This window comes from Oncorhynchus nerka, unplaced genomic scaffold, assembly GCF_034236695.1.
Source record: "Oncorhynchus nerka isolate Pitt River unplaced genomic scaffold, Oner_Uvic_2.0 unplaced_scaffold_1375, whole genome shotgun sequence".
Taxonomy (NCBI): Eukaryota; Metazoa; Chordata; class Actinopteri; order Salmoniformes; family Salmonidae; genus Oncorhynchus; species Oncorhynchus nerka.
Genome location: NW_027039979.1, coordinates 1 through 17799, shown reverse-complemented (window position 1 = coordinate 17799; position 17799 = coordinate 1). Strand labels below are relative to the sequence as shown.

At 47.5% G+C, this 17799-nt stretch overlaps 1 protein-coding gene across 1 annotated transcript in view; it reads right to left on the bottom strand.

Moving 5' to 3' along the window:
• LOC135568860 (serine palmitoyltransferase 2-like) overlaps window positions 1-14714 on the bottom strand; it is a 113171-nt gene extending 98457 nt beyond the window's left edge. Inside the window, exons 1-2 of the mRNA XM_065015640.1 lie at window positions 14567-14714; window positions 8541-8663 (exon numbers count right to left, since the gene is read on the bottom strand). Coding sequence (XP_064871712.1) covers window positions 8541-8663; window positions 14567-14714 — 271 coding nt within the window. The remainder of the gene's footprint in view (window positions 1-8540; window positions 8664-14566) is intronic.
• Window positions 14715-17799: the final 3085 nt, after the last annotated feature.

Sequence of the window (17799 nt, the reverse complement as noted above, 5' to 3'; positions counted from 1 at the left end):
CCTGTCTAGCCTGGTGCTGATGGGTACTGTAGTCAGACCTGTCTAGCCTGGTGCTGATGGGTACTGTAGTCAGACCTGTCTAGCCTGGTGCTGATGGGTACTGTAGTCAGACCTGTCTAGCCTGGTGCTGCTGGGTACTGTAGTCAGACCTGTCTAGCCTGGTGCTGCTGGGTACTGTAGTCAGACCTGTATAGTTTGGTGCTGATGGGTACTGTAGTCAGACTTGTCTAGCCTGGTGCTGCTGGGTACTGTAGTCAGACCTGTATAGTTTGGTGCTGATGGGTACTGTAGTCAGACCTGTCTAGCCTGGTGCTGCCGGGTACTGTAGTCAGACCTGTCTAGCCTGGTGCTGTTGGGTACTGTAGTCAGACCAGACCTAGCCTGGTGCTGATGGGTACTGTAGTCAGACCTGTCTAGCCTGGTGCTGCTGGGTACTGTAGTCAGACCTGTCTAGCCTGGTGCTGCTGGGTACTGTAGTCAGACCTGTCTAGCCTGGTGCTGCTGGGTACTGTAGTCAGACCTGTCTAGCCTGGTGCTACTGGGTACTGTAGTCAGACTTGTATAGTTTGGTGCTGATGGGTACTGTAGTCAGACCTGTATAGTTTGGTGCTGATGGGTACTGTAGTCAGACCTGTCTAGCCTGGTGCTGATGGGTACTGTAGTCAGACCTGTCTAGCCTGGTGCTGATGGGTACTGTAGTCAGACCTGTCTAGCCTGGTGCTGATGGGTACTGTAGTCAGACCTGTCTAGCCTGGTGCTGCTGGGTACTGTAGTCAGACCTGTCTAGCCTGGTGCTGCTGGGTACTGTAGTCAGACCTGTATAGTTTGGTGCTGATGGGTACTGTAGTCAGACTTGTCTAGCCTGGTGCTGCTGGGTACTGTAGTCAGACCTGTATAGTTTGGTGCTGATGGGTATTGTAGCCGATCCATCACTATGCTGCCGTACTGTAGTCAGACCTGCGTCTAGCCTGGTGCTGTTGGGTACTGTAGTCAGACCAGACCTAGCCTGGTGCCGATGGGTGTAGTCAGACCTGTCTAGCCTGGTGCTGCTGGGTACTGTAGTCAGACCTGTCTAGCCTGGTGCTGATGGGTACTGTAGTCAGACCTGTCTAGCCTGGTGCTGCGCTGGGTAATGTAGTCAGACCTGTCTAGTTTGGTGCTGATGGGTAATGTGTCAGACCTGTCTAGTTTGGTGCTGATGGGTAATGTAGTCAGACCTGTCTAGTTTGGTGCTGATGGGTACTGTAGTCAGACCTGTCTAGCCTGGTGCTGCTGGGTACTGTAGTCAGACCTCCACTGGCCTGGTGCTGCTGGGTACTGTAGTCATAACTGTTTAGTTTTGGTGCTGATGGGTACTGTAGTCAGACTTGTCATTCTGGCTCTGCCTTTGCTGGGACAGAGACCTAGCCTGGTATATAGCCAGTCCTGTGGACGAGACCTAGCCTGGTAATATAGCCAGCCCTGTGGACAGAGACCTAGCCTGGTATTATAGCCAGTCCCTGTAGACAGAAACCTAGCCTGGTAATATAGACAGTCCCTGCAGACAGAGACCTAGCCTGGTAATATAGCCAGTGTCTGTGGACAGAGACCTAGCCTGGTGATATAGCCAGTCCCAGTAGAACACCATGCTTGAGGCCTGTTTCAAACCATCCAGTCCCTGCAGGGGGGAAGCCGTCTATGCTAGCCTCCTAGGGCTACTCAACCACTTGAGATGTATAAACCAGCCCTATGACCTCGTCCTTGTCCCTAATACCCCAAAACCGCCCTCCCATCCAGTCCAATCAGTGACAGCTGTACTGCCACGTTTCCCACGGTAACCCTGGCCATTCCCAAGTGTGAGCTGGGCTGGTGCCACGCAAATATCGCTCCAAAATAAAATGCATTTATTAATTAAATACATTAGCTGGGTTTGTGTGCCAGCAGAGCAGGGCAGCGCATGGGGTAATCAGGCCCTGGAGTGGTCCCCTGCCCTCCTCCGCTAATCACTGCCTGTGTGTGTGTGTGTGTGTGTGTGTGTGTGTGTGTCTGTGTGTGTGTGTGTGTGTGTGTGCGTGTCCAGACTGCCCTCAGCCTCCCTGTCCCCCCGCCTGCATGCCCCTGGCTACTGTTATGTTTAATTAAGATTTTAATTAATTGGGTTACGGGGTTATTACTGTACTGTATGGGGGATATTACTGTATGGGGTTATTACTGTATGGGGGTTATTACTGTACTGTATGGGGTTATTACTGTATGGGGGTTATTACTGTACTGTATGGGGTTATTACTGTACTGTATGGGGGTTATTACTGTACTGTAAAGTTATTACTGCACTGTATGGGGGGTTATTACTGTATGGGGGTTATTACTGTATGGGGATATTACTGTACTGTATGGAGTTATTACTGTACTGTATGGGGGTTATTACTGTACTGTATGGGGGATATTACTGTACTGTATGGAGTTATTACTGTATGGGGGTTATTACTGTACTGTATGGGGGTTATTACTGTACTGTATGGGGGATATTACTGTACTGTATGGAGTTATTACTGTACTGTATGGAGTTATTACTGTACTGTATGGGGGTTATTACTGTATGGGGGATATTACTGTACTGTATGGGGGATATTACTGTACTGTATGGGGTTATTACTGTACTGTATGGGGGTTATTACTGTACTGTATGGGGGTTATTACTGTACTGTATGGGGATTATTACTGTACTGTATGGGGTTATTACTGTACTGTATGGGGGTTATTACTGTACAGCATGGGGATTATTACTGTACTGTATGGGGTTATTACTGTACTGTATGGGGGTTATTACTGTACTGTATGGGGATTATTACTGTACTGTATGGGGTTATTACTGTACTGTATGGGGGTTATTACTGTACTGTATGGGGTTATTACTGTACTGTATGGGGGATATTACTGTACTGTATGGGGTTATTACTGTACTGTATGGGGTTATTACTGTACTGTATGGGGGTTATTACTGTATGGGGATATTACTGTACTGTATGGGGGATATTACTGTATGGGGGATATTACTGTACTGTATGGGGGATATTACTGTACTGTATGGGGCTATTACTGTACTGTATGGGGTTATTACTGTATGGGGGTTATTACTGTACTGTATGGTTATTACTGTACTGTATGGGGATATTACTGTACTGTATCGGGTTATTACTGTATGGGGTTATTACTGTACTGTATGGGGTTATTACTGTACTGTATGGGGGATATTACTGTACTGTATGGGGATATTACTGTATGGGGTTATTACTGTACTGTATGGGGGTTATTACTGTACTGTATGGGGTTATTACTGTACTGTATGGGGATATTACTGTATTGGGTTATTACTGTATGGGGGATATTGCTGTACTGTATGGGGATATTACTGTATGGGGGTTATTACTGTACTGTATGGGGTTATTACTGTACTGTATGGGAGTTATTACTGTACTGTATGGGGGTTATTACTGTACTGTACGGGCTATTACTGTACTGTATGGGGTTATTACTGTACTGTATGGGGATATTACTGTACTGTATGGGGTTATTACTGTACTGTATGCATTACTGCACTGTATGGGGGTTATTACTGTACTGTATGGGGGATATTACTGTTTGGGTTACTTACCAGGGGGTTATTACTGTACTGTATGGGGGTTATTACTGTACTGTATGGGTTATTACTGTACTGTATGGGGGATATTACTGTATTGGGTTATTACTGTATGGGGGATATTGCTGTACTGTATGGGGGATATTACTGTATGGGGGTTATTACTGTACTGTATGGGTTATTACTGTACTGTATGGGGATATTACTGTACTGTATGGGGTTATTACTGTACTGTATGGGGTTATTACTGTACTGTATGGGGATATTACTGTATTGGGTTATTACTGTATGGGGGTTATTACTGTAATGTATGAGGTTATTACTGTACTGTATGGGGTTATTACTGTACTCATGGGGGATATTACTGTATGGGGGATATTACTGTACTGTATGGGGTTATTACTGTACTGTATGGGGGTTATTACTGTACTGTATGGGGTTATTACTGTATGGGGGTTATTACTGTACTGTATGGGGGATATTACTGTACCGTATGGGGATATTACTGTATGGGGTTATTACTGTACTGTATGGGGTTATTACTGTATGGGGGTTATTACTGTACTGTATGGGGGTTATTACTGTACTGTATGGGGATATTACTGTACTGTATGGGATATTACTGTACTGTATGGGGTTATTACTGTACTGTATGGGGTTATTACTGTATGGGGGATATTGCTGAACTGTATGGGGTTATTAATGTATGGGGGTTATTACTGTACTGTATGGGGGATATTACTGTACTGTATGGGGTTATCACTGTATGGGGATATTACTGTACTGTATGGGGGATATTACTGTATGGGGATATTACTGTACTGTATGGGGGATATTACTGTACTGTATGGGGGTTACTGTACTGTATGGGGTTACTGTATGGGGGTTATTACTGTACTGTATGGGGTTATTACTGTATGGGGGATATTACTGTACTGTATGGGGATATTACTGTATGGGGGTTATTACTGTACAGTATGGGGTTATTACTGTACTGTATGGGGGATATTACTGTACTGTATGGGGATATTACTGTATGGGGGTTATTACTGTACTGTATGGGGGTTATTACTGTACTGTATGGGGTTATTGCTGTACTGTATGGGGGATATTACTGTATGGGGGTTATTACTGTACTGTATGGGTTATTACTGTACTGTATGGGGATATTACTGTACTGTATGGGGATATTACTGTATGGGGTTATTACTGTACTGTATGGGGTTATTACTGTATGGGGTTATTACTGTACTGTATGGGGATATTACTGTACTGTATGGGGATATTACTGTACTGTATGGGGGATACTGTACTGTATGGGGGATATTACTGTATGGGGGTTATTACTGTATGGGGGTTATTACTGTATGGGGATATTACTGTATGGGGGATATTACTGTATGGGGATATTACTGTACCGTGAGGGGTATTACTGTATGGGGTTATTACTGTACTGTATGGGGATATTACTGTACTGTATGGGGATATTACTGTACTGTATGGGGATATTACTGTATGGGGGTTATTACTGTACTGTATGGGGTTATTACTGTACTGTATGGGGTTATTACTGTACTGTATGGGGTTATTACTGTACTGTATGGGGTTATTACTGTACTGTATGGGGATATTACTGTATTGGGTTATTACTGTATGGGGTTATTACTGCACTGTATGGGGCTATTACTGTACTGTATGGGGTTATTACTGTACTGTATGGGGATATTACTGTATTGGGTTATTACTGTATGGGGATATTGCTGTACTGTATGGGGATATTACTGTATGGGGTTATTACTGTACTGTATGGGGTTATTACTGTACTGTATGGGGTTATTACTGTACTGTATGGGGTTATTACTGTACTGTATGGGGGATATTACTGTACTGTATGGGGTTATTACTGTACTGTATGGGGGGATATTACTGTACTGTATGGGGTTATTACTGTACTGTATGGGGATATTACTGTACTGTATGGGGTATTACTGTACTGTATGGGGTTATTACTGTACTGTATGGGGGTTATTACTGTACTGTATGGGGGTTATTACTGTACTGTATGGGGGATATTACTGTATTGGGTTATTACTGTATGGGGTTATTTCTGTACTGTATGGGGGTTATTACTGTACTGTATGGGGTTATTACTGTACTGTATGGGGGATATTACTGTATTGGGTTATTACTGTATGGGGGTTATTACTGTAATGTATGGGGTTATTACTGTACTGTATGGGGTTATTACTGTACTGTATGGGGTTATTACTGTACTGCATGGGGTTATTACTGTATGGGGGTTATTACTGTACTGTATGGGGTTATTACTGTACTGTATGGGGTTATTACTGTACTGTATGGGTTATTACTGTATGGGGGTTATTACTGTACTGTATGGGGGATATTACTGTACTGTATGGGGATATTACTGTATGGGGGTTATTACTGTACTGTATGGGGTTATTACTGTATGGGGGTTATTACTGTACTGTATGGGGGTTATTACTGTACCATGGGGGATATTACTGTACTGTATGGGGATATTACTGTACTGTATGGGGGTTATTACTGTACTGTATGGGGTTATTACTGTACTGTATGGGGGATATTACTGTACTGTATGGGGGATATTACTGTACTGTATGGGGTTATTACTGTACTGTATGGGGTTATTACTGTACTGTATGGGGTTATTACTGTACTGTATGGGGGATATTACTGTACTGTATGGGGGATATTACTGTACTGTATGGGGGTTATTACTGTACTGTATGGGGGTTATTACTGTACTGTATGGGGGTTATTACTGTACTGTATGGGGTTATTACTGTACTGTATGGGGGATATTACTGTATTGGGTTATTACTGTATGGGGGATATTACTGTATGGGGATATTGCTGTACTGTATGGGGTTATTACTGTATGGGGGTTATTACTGTACTGTACGGGGTTATTACTGTACTGTACGTGGTTATTACTGTACTGTATGGGGGTTATTACTGTACAGCATGGGGTTATTACTGTACTGTATAGGGTTATTACTGTACTGTATAGGGTTATTACTGTACTGTATGGGGGATATTACTGTATTGGGGATATTACTGTACTGTATGGGGATATTACTGTATGGTGTTATTACTGTACTGTATGGGGGTTATTACTTTACTGCCCACTACTGTTGACCAGGGTAGTGGACTACTATTGACCAGGGTAGTGGACTACTATTGACCAGGGTCTATAAGGTAGTGGACTACTGTTGACGAGGGTAGTGGACTACTATTGACCAGGGTCTATAAGGTAGTGGACTACTGTTGACGAGGGTAGTGGACTACTGTTGAGCAGGGTAGTGGACTACTGTAGACCAGGGTAGTGGACTACTGTTGACCAGGGTAGTGGACTACTGTAGATCAGGGTAGTGGACTACTGTTGACCAGGGTCTATAGGGTAGTGGACAACTGTTGATCAGGGTAGTGGACAACTGTAGATCAGGGTAGTGGACTACTGTTGACGAGGGTAGTGGACTACTGTAGACCAGGGTAGTGGACTACTGTAGATCAGGGTAGTGGACTACTGTTGACGAGGGTAGTGGACTACTGTAGACCAGGGTAGTGGACTACCGTAGACCAGGGTAGTGGACTACTGTAGACCAGGGTAGTGGACTACTGTTGACCAGGGTAAGTGAACTACTGTTGGCCAGGGTAGTGGACTACTGTTGACCAGGATCTATAGGGTAGGGGACTACTGTAGACCAGGGTAGTGGACTACTGTAGACCAGGGTCTATAAGGTAGTGGACTACTGTTGACCAGGGTATATAGGGTAGTGAACTTCTGTAGACCAGGGTAGTGGACTACTGTAGACCAGGGTCTATAGGGTAGTGACCTACTGTTGACCAGGGTCTATAGGGTAGTGGACTACTGTAGACCAGGGTAGTGCACTACTGTAGACCAGGGTAGTGGACCCACTGTAAACCAGGGTCTATTGGGTAGTGGACTACTGTAGACCAGGTCTATAGGGTAGTGGACTACTGTAGACCACTAGCCTGTTGACCAGTGGAGACTAGAGAGTAGCCTGTTGGCCAGTGGGAGACTAGAGAGTAGCCTGTTGGCCAGTGGAGACTAGAGAGCAGCCTGTTGGCCAGTGGAGACTAGAGAGTAGCCTGTTGGCTAATGGAGACTAGAGAGTAGCCTATTGGCTAGTGGAGACTAGAGGGTTGGTTTGTTTTTTAAAAGCTTTGCGACAATGTTGCTTTTACTCCATGCAAATAATGACAGGAGCGGACCCAAAAGATTACAACCACGACCTATCGCCGGTAAAACCTCCGATCAACTTAAAAACACTTTACAACTAAGCACGCTGAAAATAAACAAGACTTCGGCAGAGTTGCACATACTGTCCAACTGCCATGCCAACCGAGAGCTCCACGTGCCACACAGAGAGCAGCAAGGGCTCTTAATCTCCTACTTCCTGACTGCTGATGCGCTCTTAAAGTCGCAGGGCGCTCTTAAAATGGCAGCGCGCTCTTAAAGTCGCAGGCGCCAAAGTGGCAGGGCGCTCTTAAAGTGGCAGGGCGCTCTTAAAGTGGCAGGGCGCTCTTAAAGTCGCAGGGCGCTCTTAAAGTGGCAGGGCGCTCTTAAAGTGGCCGCGCGCTCTTAAAGTGGCAGGGCGCTCTTAAAGTGGCAGGGCGCTCTTAAAGCGGCCGCGCGCACTTAAAGTGGCAGGGCGCTCTTAAAGTGGCAGGGCGCTCTTAAAGTGGCAGGGCGCTCTTAAAGTGTCAGCACGCTCTAAAGTGGCAGCGCTTCTTAAAGTCGCAGCACGCTCTTAAAGTCGCAGGGCACGCTGAAGGTTCCGTGCAGGATTTCGCCACACACACTGAACATTGTTTCAATCTGGTTTAGCCAGGCTAGATGATAAAGACCCACCTTTCCGACCAGTGCCGGTATGTTCATAGAGTTGGTAGCAAAGCCCATGCCGAAGATCAAGGAGGACTCTACCCCCAGGAAGGTGGCTACAGCTGCTCAACTCCTCATGGATAGCCAGGTTACCTGGACAGAGAAAAGAGAAACAAAAAGAAAATTCATATCCATTTCCTGTCACTGTTTGCTGCTGTTTCAACTGATCAATCTGATTGCTCTTACAGTCAGTCTGGAAACTAAGAAAAAAAGGGTTCTACCTGGAACCCAAAAGGGTTCTACCTGGAACCCAAAAGGGTTTTCAAATGACCCGCAAGAGAACCCTTTTGGGTTCAGGTAGAACCTTGGTGTTTCAGGTAGAACCTTTAAAGTTCCAGGTAAACCCTGGGACAGCCAGAGAACCACTTTAAGCCTCTAAATAATACATTTTATTCCCCTACGTTATGTATTCCCTCCTTACCCTTCCCCTTGGCCCAAGTCCCTACGAGGTGTAATTCCCTCCTTCCTTCCCCTTGGTCCAAGTCCCTACGAGTGTAATTCCCTTACTCCTTCCCCTTGGCCCAAGTCCCCCTACGAGTGTAATTCCTCCTTACTCCTTCCCCTTGGCCCAAGTCCCTACGAGTGTAATTCCCTCCTTACTCCTTCCTTGGCCCAAGTCCCTACAGAGTCTAATTCCCTCCTTACTCCTTCCCCTTGGTCCAAGTCCCTACGAGTGTAATTCCCTCCTTACTCCTTCCCTTGGCCCAAGTCCCTACGAGTGTGTACCCTCCTTACTCCTTCCCCTTGGCCCAAGTCCCTACGAGTGTAATTCCCTCCTTACTCCTTCCCCTTGGTCCAAGTCCCTACGAGTGTAATTCCCTCCTTACTCCTTCCCCTTACTCCTTGAAGTCCCTACAAGTGTAATTCCCCTCCTTACTCCTTCCCCTTGGTTCAAGTCCCTACGAGTGTAATTCCTCCTTACTCCAAGTCCCTACGAGTGTAATTCCCTCCTTACTCCTTCCCCCTGGTCCAAGTCCCCTACAGTGTAATTCCTCCTTACTCCTTCCCCTTGGCCCAAGTCCCTACGAGTGTAATTTCCTCCTTACTCCTTCCCCTTGGCCCAAGTCCCTACGAGTGTAATTCCCTCCTTACTCCTTCCCTTGGTCCAAGTCCCTACGAGTGTAATTCCCTCCTTACTCCTTCCCCTTGGTCCAAGTCCCTACGAGTGTCATTCCTCCTTACTCCTTCCCTTGGTCCAAGTCCTACTATGTAATTCCCTCCTTACTCCTTCCCCTTGGTCCAAGTCCCTACGAGTGTAATTCCCTCCTTACTCCTTCCCCTTGGTCCAAGTCCCTACGAGTGTAATTCCCTCCTTACTCCTTCCCTATGGTCCATGCCCCTACGAGGTAATTCCCTCCTTACTCCCCCTTGGTCCAAGTCCCTACGAGTGTAATTCCCTCCTACTCCTTCCCCTTGGTCCAAGTCCCTACGAGTGTAATTCCCTCCGTACCCCTTCCCTTGGCCCAAGTCCCTACGGTGACAATTCCTCCTTACTCCTTCCCCTTGGTCCAAGTCCCTACGGTGTAATTCCCTCCTTACTCCTTCCCCTTGGTCCAAGCCCCTCGAGTGTAATTCCCTCCTTACTCCTTCCTTGGCCCAAGTCCCTACGAGGTGTAATTCCTCCTTACTCCTTCCCCTTGGTCCAAGTCCCTACGAGTGTAATTCCCTCCTTACTCCTTCCCCTTGGTCCAAGTCCCCACGTTTGTAATTCCCTCCTTACTCCTTCCCCTTGGTCCAAGTCCTCCTTACTCCTTCCCATTGGTCCAAGTCCCTACGTGTAATTCCCTCCTTACTCCTTCCCCTTGGTCCAAGTCCCTACGAGTGTAATTCCTCCTTACTCCTTCCCCTTGGTCCAAGTCCCTACGAGTGTAATTCCTCCTTACTCCTTCCCCTTGGTCCAAGTCCCCTACGAGTGTAATTCCTCCTTACTCCTTCCCCTTGGCCCAAGTCCCTACGAGTGTAATTCCCTCCTTACTCCTTCCTTGGCCCAAGTCCCTACGAGTGTAATTCCCTCCTTACTCCTTCCCTTGGTCCAAGTCCCTACGAGTGTAATTCCCTCCTTACTCCTTCCCCTTGGTCCAAGTCCCTCACGAGTGTAATTCCCTCCTTACTCCTTCCCCTATGGTCCATGCCCTACGAGTGTAATTCCTCCTTACTCCTTCCCCTTGGTCCAAGTCCCTACGAAAGTGTAATTCCCTCCTTACTCCTTCCTTGGTCCAAGTCCCTACGAGTGTAATTCCCTCCGTACCCCCTTCCCCTTGGCCCAAGTCCCTATGAGTGTAATTCCCTCCTTACTCCTTCCCCTTGGTCCAAGTCCTACGAGTGTAATTCCCTCCTTACTCCTTCCCCTTGGTCCAAGCCCTACGAGTGTCCCTACAGTGTAATTCCTCCTTACTCCTTCCCCTTGGTCCAAGTCCCTACGAGTGTAATTCCCTCCCTTACTCCTTCCCCCTTGGTCCAAGTCCCTACGAGTGTAATTCCCTCCTTACTCCTTCCCCTTGGTCCAAGTCCCTACGTTTGTAATTCCTCCTTACTCCTTCCTTGGTCCAAGTCCCTCGTTTGTAATTCCCTCCTTACCCCATTGGTCCAAGTCCCTCCTGTAATTCCCTCCTTCCTCTTCCCATTGGTCCAAGTCCCTACGAGTGTAATTCCCTCCTTACTCCTTCCCCTTGGTCCAAGTCCCTACGAGTGTAATTCCTCCTTACTCCTTCCCCTTGGTCCATCCCTACGAGTCCCTCCTTACTCCTTCCCCTTGGTCCAAGTCCCTACAGTGTAATTCCCTCCTTACTCCTTCCCTTGGCCCAAGTCCCTCTGAGTGTAATTCCTCCTTACTCCTTCCCCTTGGCCCAAGTCCCTACGAGTGTAATTCCCTCCTTACTCCTTCCCCTTGGTCCAAGTCCCTACGGTGAAATTCCCTCCTTACTCCTTCCCCTTGGTCCAAGTCCCTACGAGTGTAATTCCCTCCTTACTCCTTCCCTTTGGCCCAAGTCCCTACGAGTGTAATTCCTTCCTTACTCCTTCCCCTTGGTCCAAGTCCCTACGAGTGTAATTCCCTCCTTACTCCTTCCCCTTGGTCCAAGTCCCCTACGAGTGTAATTCCCTCCTTACTCCTTCCCCTTGGTCCAAGTCCCTACGAGTGTAATTCCCTCCTTACTCCTTCCCCTTGGTCCAAGTCCCTACGAGTGTAATTCCCTCCTTACTCCTTCCCCTTGGCCCAAGTCCCTACGAGTGTAATTCCTCCTTACTCCTTCCCCTTGGTCCAAGTCCCTACGAGTGTAATTCCCTCCTTACTCCTTCCCCTTGGTCCAAGTCCCTACGAGTGTAATTCCCTCCTTACTCCTTCCCCTTGGTCCAAGTCCCTAGTGAAATTCCCTCCTTACTCCTTCCCTTGGCCCAAGTCCCTACGAGTGTAATTCCCTCCTTACTCCTTCCCCTTGGCCCAAGTCCCTACGAAAATTCCCTCATACTCCTTCCTTGGTCCAGTCCCTACGAGTGTAATTCCTCCTTACTCCTTCCCCTTGTCCAAGTCCCTACGAGTGTAATTCCCTCCTTACTCCTTCCTTGGCCCAAGTCCCTATGAGAGTGTAATTCCTTCCTTACTCCTTCCCTTGGTCCAAGTCCCTCGAGTGTAATTCCCTCCTTACTCCTTCCCTTGGTCCAGTCCCTACGAGTGTAATTCCCTCCTTACTCCTTCCCCTTGGTCCAAGTCCCTACGAGTGTAATTCCCCTCCTTACTCCTTCCCCTTGGTCCAAGTCCCTACGAGTGTAATTCCCTCCTTACTCCTTCCCCTTGGTCCAAGTCCCCTACGAGTGTAATTCCCTCCTTACTCCTTCCCCTTGGCCCAAGTCCCTACGAGTGTAATTCCTTCCTTAGTCCTTCCCCTTGGTCCAAGTCCCTACGAGTGTAATTCCCTCCTTACTCCTTCCCCTTGGTCCAAGTCCCTACGAGTGTAATTCCCTCCTTACTCCTTCCCCTTGGTCCAAGTCCCTACGAGTGTAATTCCTTCCTTACTCCTTCCCCTTGGTCCAAGTCCCTACGAGTGTAATTCCCTCCTTACTCCTTCCCCTTGGTCCAAGCCCCTACGAGTGTAATTCCCTCCTTACTCCTTCCCCTTGGTCCAAGTCCCTACGAGTGTAATTCCCTCCTTACTCCTTCCCCTTGGTCCAAGCCCCTACGAGTGTAATTCCCTCCTTACTCCTTCCCCTTGGCCCAAGTCCCTACGAGTGTAATTCCCTCCTTACTCCTTCCACTTGGTCCAAGTCCCTACGAGTGTAATTCCCTCCTTACTCCTTCCCCTTGGTCCAAGTCCCTACGAGTGTATGTCATCTTTGAATCATTGGGAGGATAAGGTCTTATGATTTTAGTATGCACATGAATGCAAGCTTGGACATAAGTGTGCAGTCGGGCTATGTATCTGTTGAGGTCCTGTCTTAATTTTGTTTTTAAGATTTTGTTTTCAAGTCCCTACGAGTGTAATTCCCTCCTTACTCCTTCCCCTTGGTCCAAGTCCCTACGAGTATAATTCCCTCCTTACTCCTTCCCCTTGGCCCAAGTCCCTACGAGTGTAATTCCCTCCTTACTCCTTCCCCTTGGCCCAAGTCCCTACGAGTGTAATTCCCTCCTTACTCCCTTCCCTTGGTCCAAGTCCCTACGAGTGTAATTCCCTCCTTACTCCTTCCCCTTGGTCCAAGTCACTACGAGTGTAATTCCCTCCTTACTCCTTCCCCTTGGCCCAAGTCCCTACGAGTGTAATTCCCTCCTTACTCCTTCCCCTTGTTCCAAGTCCCTACGAGTGTAATTCCCTCCTTACTCCTTCCCCTTTGTCCAAGTCCCTACGAGTGTAATTCCCTCCTTACTCCTTCCCCTTGGTCCAAGTCCCTACGAGTGTAATTCCCTCCTTACTCCTTCCCCTTGGTCCAAGTCCCTACGAGTGTAATTCCCTCCTTACTCCTTCCCCTTGGTCCAAGTCCCTACGAGTGTAATTCCCTCCTTACTCCTTCCCCTTGGTCCAAGTCCCTACGAGTGTAATTCCCTCCTTACTCCTTCCCCTTGGTCCAAGTCCCTACGAGTGTAAATCCCTCCTTACTCCTTCCCCTTGGTCCAAGTCCCTACGAGTGTAATTCCCTCCTTACTCCTTCCCCTTGGTCCAAGTCCCTAATGTCAGAAGGTCCTGGACAGATGGAGGCACTGTAGTAGTGGAGCTTCTAACATATTGTTTCTAACATCTAAGCATTTTGGGGAGAAGAGGTCGGGAGAGGGGACCGGTGGGTTCGAGCATTATGGTGTTTTACCACATGTTCTTGGACCAAGGTGAGTGGCAGTTCAATAATTTGTTCATTCAAATGCAGAGGATGATTCCGTACAATATCTATGAAATATGGTCCACGCACCATCCAGGGAGATTAACAGATTTATAGCTCCTCAAATATATTGGTGTGTTCCTGCCGCATGTTTTGGCCAAACTGATTGGCAGTTCACTAATGTCCAGTTCATTCCTGCATACAATTACAGTCCCTTCAGAGAGTATTCATACCGTGTGACTCATTACACATTTTGTGTTACAGCCCGAATTCAAAATGGATTAAAAAATATATATATAAATTCACCCCATCTACACATATTTCCCAAAATAAAACATTTAAAAAAATGTTAAAACATTTGTTGGAATTAAAAAATGAAAATCTGATTTACATAAGTATTCACACACAAGTCAATACATGTTAGAATTACCTTCGGCAGCAATTACAGCTGTGAGTCTTTCTGGTAAATCTTTAAACTGTGAGTCTTTCTGGTAAATCTTTAAACTGTGAGTCTTTCTGGTAAATCTTTAAACTGTGAGTCTTTCTGGTAAATCTTTAAACTGTGAGTCTTTCTGGTAAGTCTTTAAGAGCTTTGCACAGCTGGATTCTACAAAATGTGTACTTTATTCTTTAAAACATTCTTAAAGCTCTGTCAAGTTGGTTGTTGATTATGTTAACCATTTTTCAATTCTTGCATGTGTTCTGGAGAGCTGAGAGCATCTTCTGGAGAGCTGATGCATGTTCTGGAGAGTGCATGCTGAGAGCTGAGAGCATGCGTTCTGGAGAGCTGAGTGCATGTGTTCTGGAGAGCTGAGTGCATGTGTTCTGGAGAGCTGAGAGCATGTGTTCTGGAGAGCTGAGTGCATGTGTTCTGGAGAGCTGAGTGCATGTGTTCTGGAGAGCTGAGAGCATGTGTTCTGGAGAGCTGAGAGCATGCATTCTGGAGAGCTGAGTGCATGTGTTCTGGAGAGCTGAGAGCATGCATTCTGGAGAGCTGAGTGCATGTGTTCTGAGTGCATGTGTTACTTCCGGCGCCGACTGAGATGGCCGCCTCGCTTCGCGTTCCTAGGAAACTATGCAGTTTTTTGTTTTTTTACGTGTTATTTCTTACATTAGTACCCCAGGTCATCTTAGGTTTCATTACATACAGTCGAGAAGAACTACTGAATATAAGATCAGCGCCAACTCACCATCAGTACGACCAAGAATATGTTTTCCGCGACGCGGATCCGGTGTTCTGCCTTACAAACAGGACAACGGAATGGATCGCATGCAGCGACCCAAGGAAACGACTCCGAAAAAGAGGGAAACGAGGCGGTGTTCTGGTCAGACTCCGAAAAAGGGCACATCGCGCACCACTCCCCAGCATTCTTCTTGCCAATGTCCAGTCTCTTGACAACAAGGTTGACGAAATCCGAGCAAGGGTAGCATTCCAGAGGGACATCAGAGACTGCAACGTTCTCTGCTTCACAGAAACATGGCTTACTGGGAAGACGCTATCCGAGGCGGTGCAGCCAACAGGTTTCTCCACGCATCGCGCCGACAGAAACAAACATCTTTCTGGTAAGAAGAGTGGCGGGCGTATGCCTCATGACTAACGAGACATGGTGTGATGAAGGAAACATACAGGAACTCAAATCCTTCTGTTCACCTGATTTAGAATTCCTCACAATCAAATGTAGACCGCATTATCTTCCAAGAGAATTCTCCTCGATTATAATCACAGCCGTATATATCCCCCAAGCAGACACATCGATGGCTCTGAACGAACTTTATTTAACTCTTTGCAAACTGGAAACCATTTATCCGGCTGCATTCATTGTAGCTGGGGATTTTAACAAAGCTAATCTGAAAACAAGACTCCCTAAATTTTACCAGCATATCGATTGCGCAACCAGGGGTGGTAAAACCTTGGATCATTGTTACTCTAACTTCCACGACGCATATAAGGCCCTGCCCCGCCCCCTTTCGGAAAAGCTGACCACGACTCCATTTTGCTGATCCTGCCTACAGGCAGAAACTAAAACAAGAGGCTCCCACGCTGAGGTCTGTCCAACGCTGGTCAGACCAAGCTGACTCCACACTCCAAGACTGCTTCCATCACGTGGACTGGGACATGTTTCGTATTGCGTCAGATGGAAATATTGATGAATACGCTGATTCGGTGTGCGAGTTCATTAGAACGTGCATAAGATGTCGTTCCCATAGCAACGATAAAACATTCCCAAACCAGAAACCGTGGATTGATGGCAGCATTCGCGGAAACTGGAAAGCGCGAACCACTGCTTTAATCAGGGCAAGGTGTCTGTAATATGTCCAATATAAACAATGCAGCTATTCCTCCGCAAGCTATTAAACAAGCTAAGCGCCAGTACAGAGACAAAGTGGAATCTCAATTCAATGGCTCAGACACAAGAGGCATGTGGCAGGGTCTACAGTCAATCACGGACTACAAGAAGAAACCCAGCCCAGTCACGGACCAGGATGTCTTGCTCCCAGGCAGACTAAATCACTTTTTTGCCCGCTTGAGGCAATACAGTGCCACTGACACGGCCTGCAACGAAAACATGCGGTCTCTCCTTCACTGCAGCCGAGGTGAGTAAGACATTTAAACGTGTTAACCCTCGCAAGGCTGCAGGCCCAGACAGCATCCCAGCCGCGCCCTCAGAGCATGCAGACCAGCTGGGCCGGTGTGTTTACGGACATATTCAATCAATCCCTATACCAGTCTGTTCCCACATGCTTCAAGAGGGCCACCATTGTTCCTGTTCCCAAGAAAGCTAAGGTAACTGAGCTAAACGACTACCGCCCCCGTAGCACTCACTTCCGTCATCATGAAGTGCTTTGAGAGACTAGTCAAGGACCATATCACCTCCACCCTACCTGACACCCTAGACCCACTCCACCCTGCTTACCGCCCAAATAGGTCCACAGACGATGCAATCTCAACCACACTGCACACTGCCCTAACCCAGCTGGACAAGAGGAATACCTATGTGAGAATGCTGTTCATCGACTACAGCTCGGCATTCAATACCATAGTACCTCCAAGCTCGTCATCAAGCTCGAGACCCTGGGTCTCGACCCCGCCCCTGTGCAACTGGGTACTGGACTTCCTTGACGGGGCCGCCCACAGGTGGTGAGGGTAGGCAACAACATCTCCTCCCCGCTGATCCTCAACCACCCAGGGCCCCACAAGTGCGTTCTGAGCTCACCCTTACTCCTGTTCACCACGACTGCGTGGCCATGCCGCCTCCAACTCAATCATCAGTTTGGACGACACAACAGTGGTAGGCTTGATTACCAGCATGACGGACGGCCTACAGGGAGGGAGGTGAGGGCCCTCGGAGTGTGGTGTCAGGAAAATAACCTCACACTCAACGTCAACAAAACTAAGGAGATGATTGTGGACTTCAGGAAACAGCAGAGGGAACACCCCCTATCCACATCGATGGATCAGTAGTGGAGAGGGTAGCAAGTTTTAAGTTCCTCGGCATACACATCACAGACAAACTGAATTGGTCCACTCACACTGACAGCGTCGTGAAGAAGGCGCAGCAGCGCCTCTTCAACCTCAGGAGGCTGAAGAAATTCGGCTTGTCACCAAAAGCACTCACAAACTTCTACAGATGCACATCGAGAGCATCCTGGCGGGCTGTGATCACCGCCTGGTACGGCAACTGCTCCGCCCTCAACCGTAAGGCTCTCCAGAGGGTAGTGAGGTCTGCACAACGCATCACCGGGGCAAACTACCTGCCCTCCAGGACACCTACACCACCCGATGTTACAGGAAGGCCATAAAGATCATCAAGGACATCAACCACCCGAACCACTGCCTGTTCACCCCGCTATCATCCAGAAGGCGAGGTCAGTACAGGTGCATCAAAGCTGGGACCGAGAGACTGAAAAACAGCTTCTATCTCAAGGC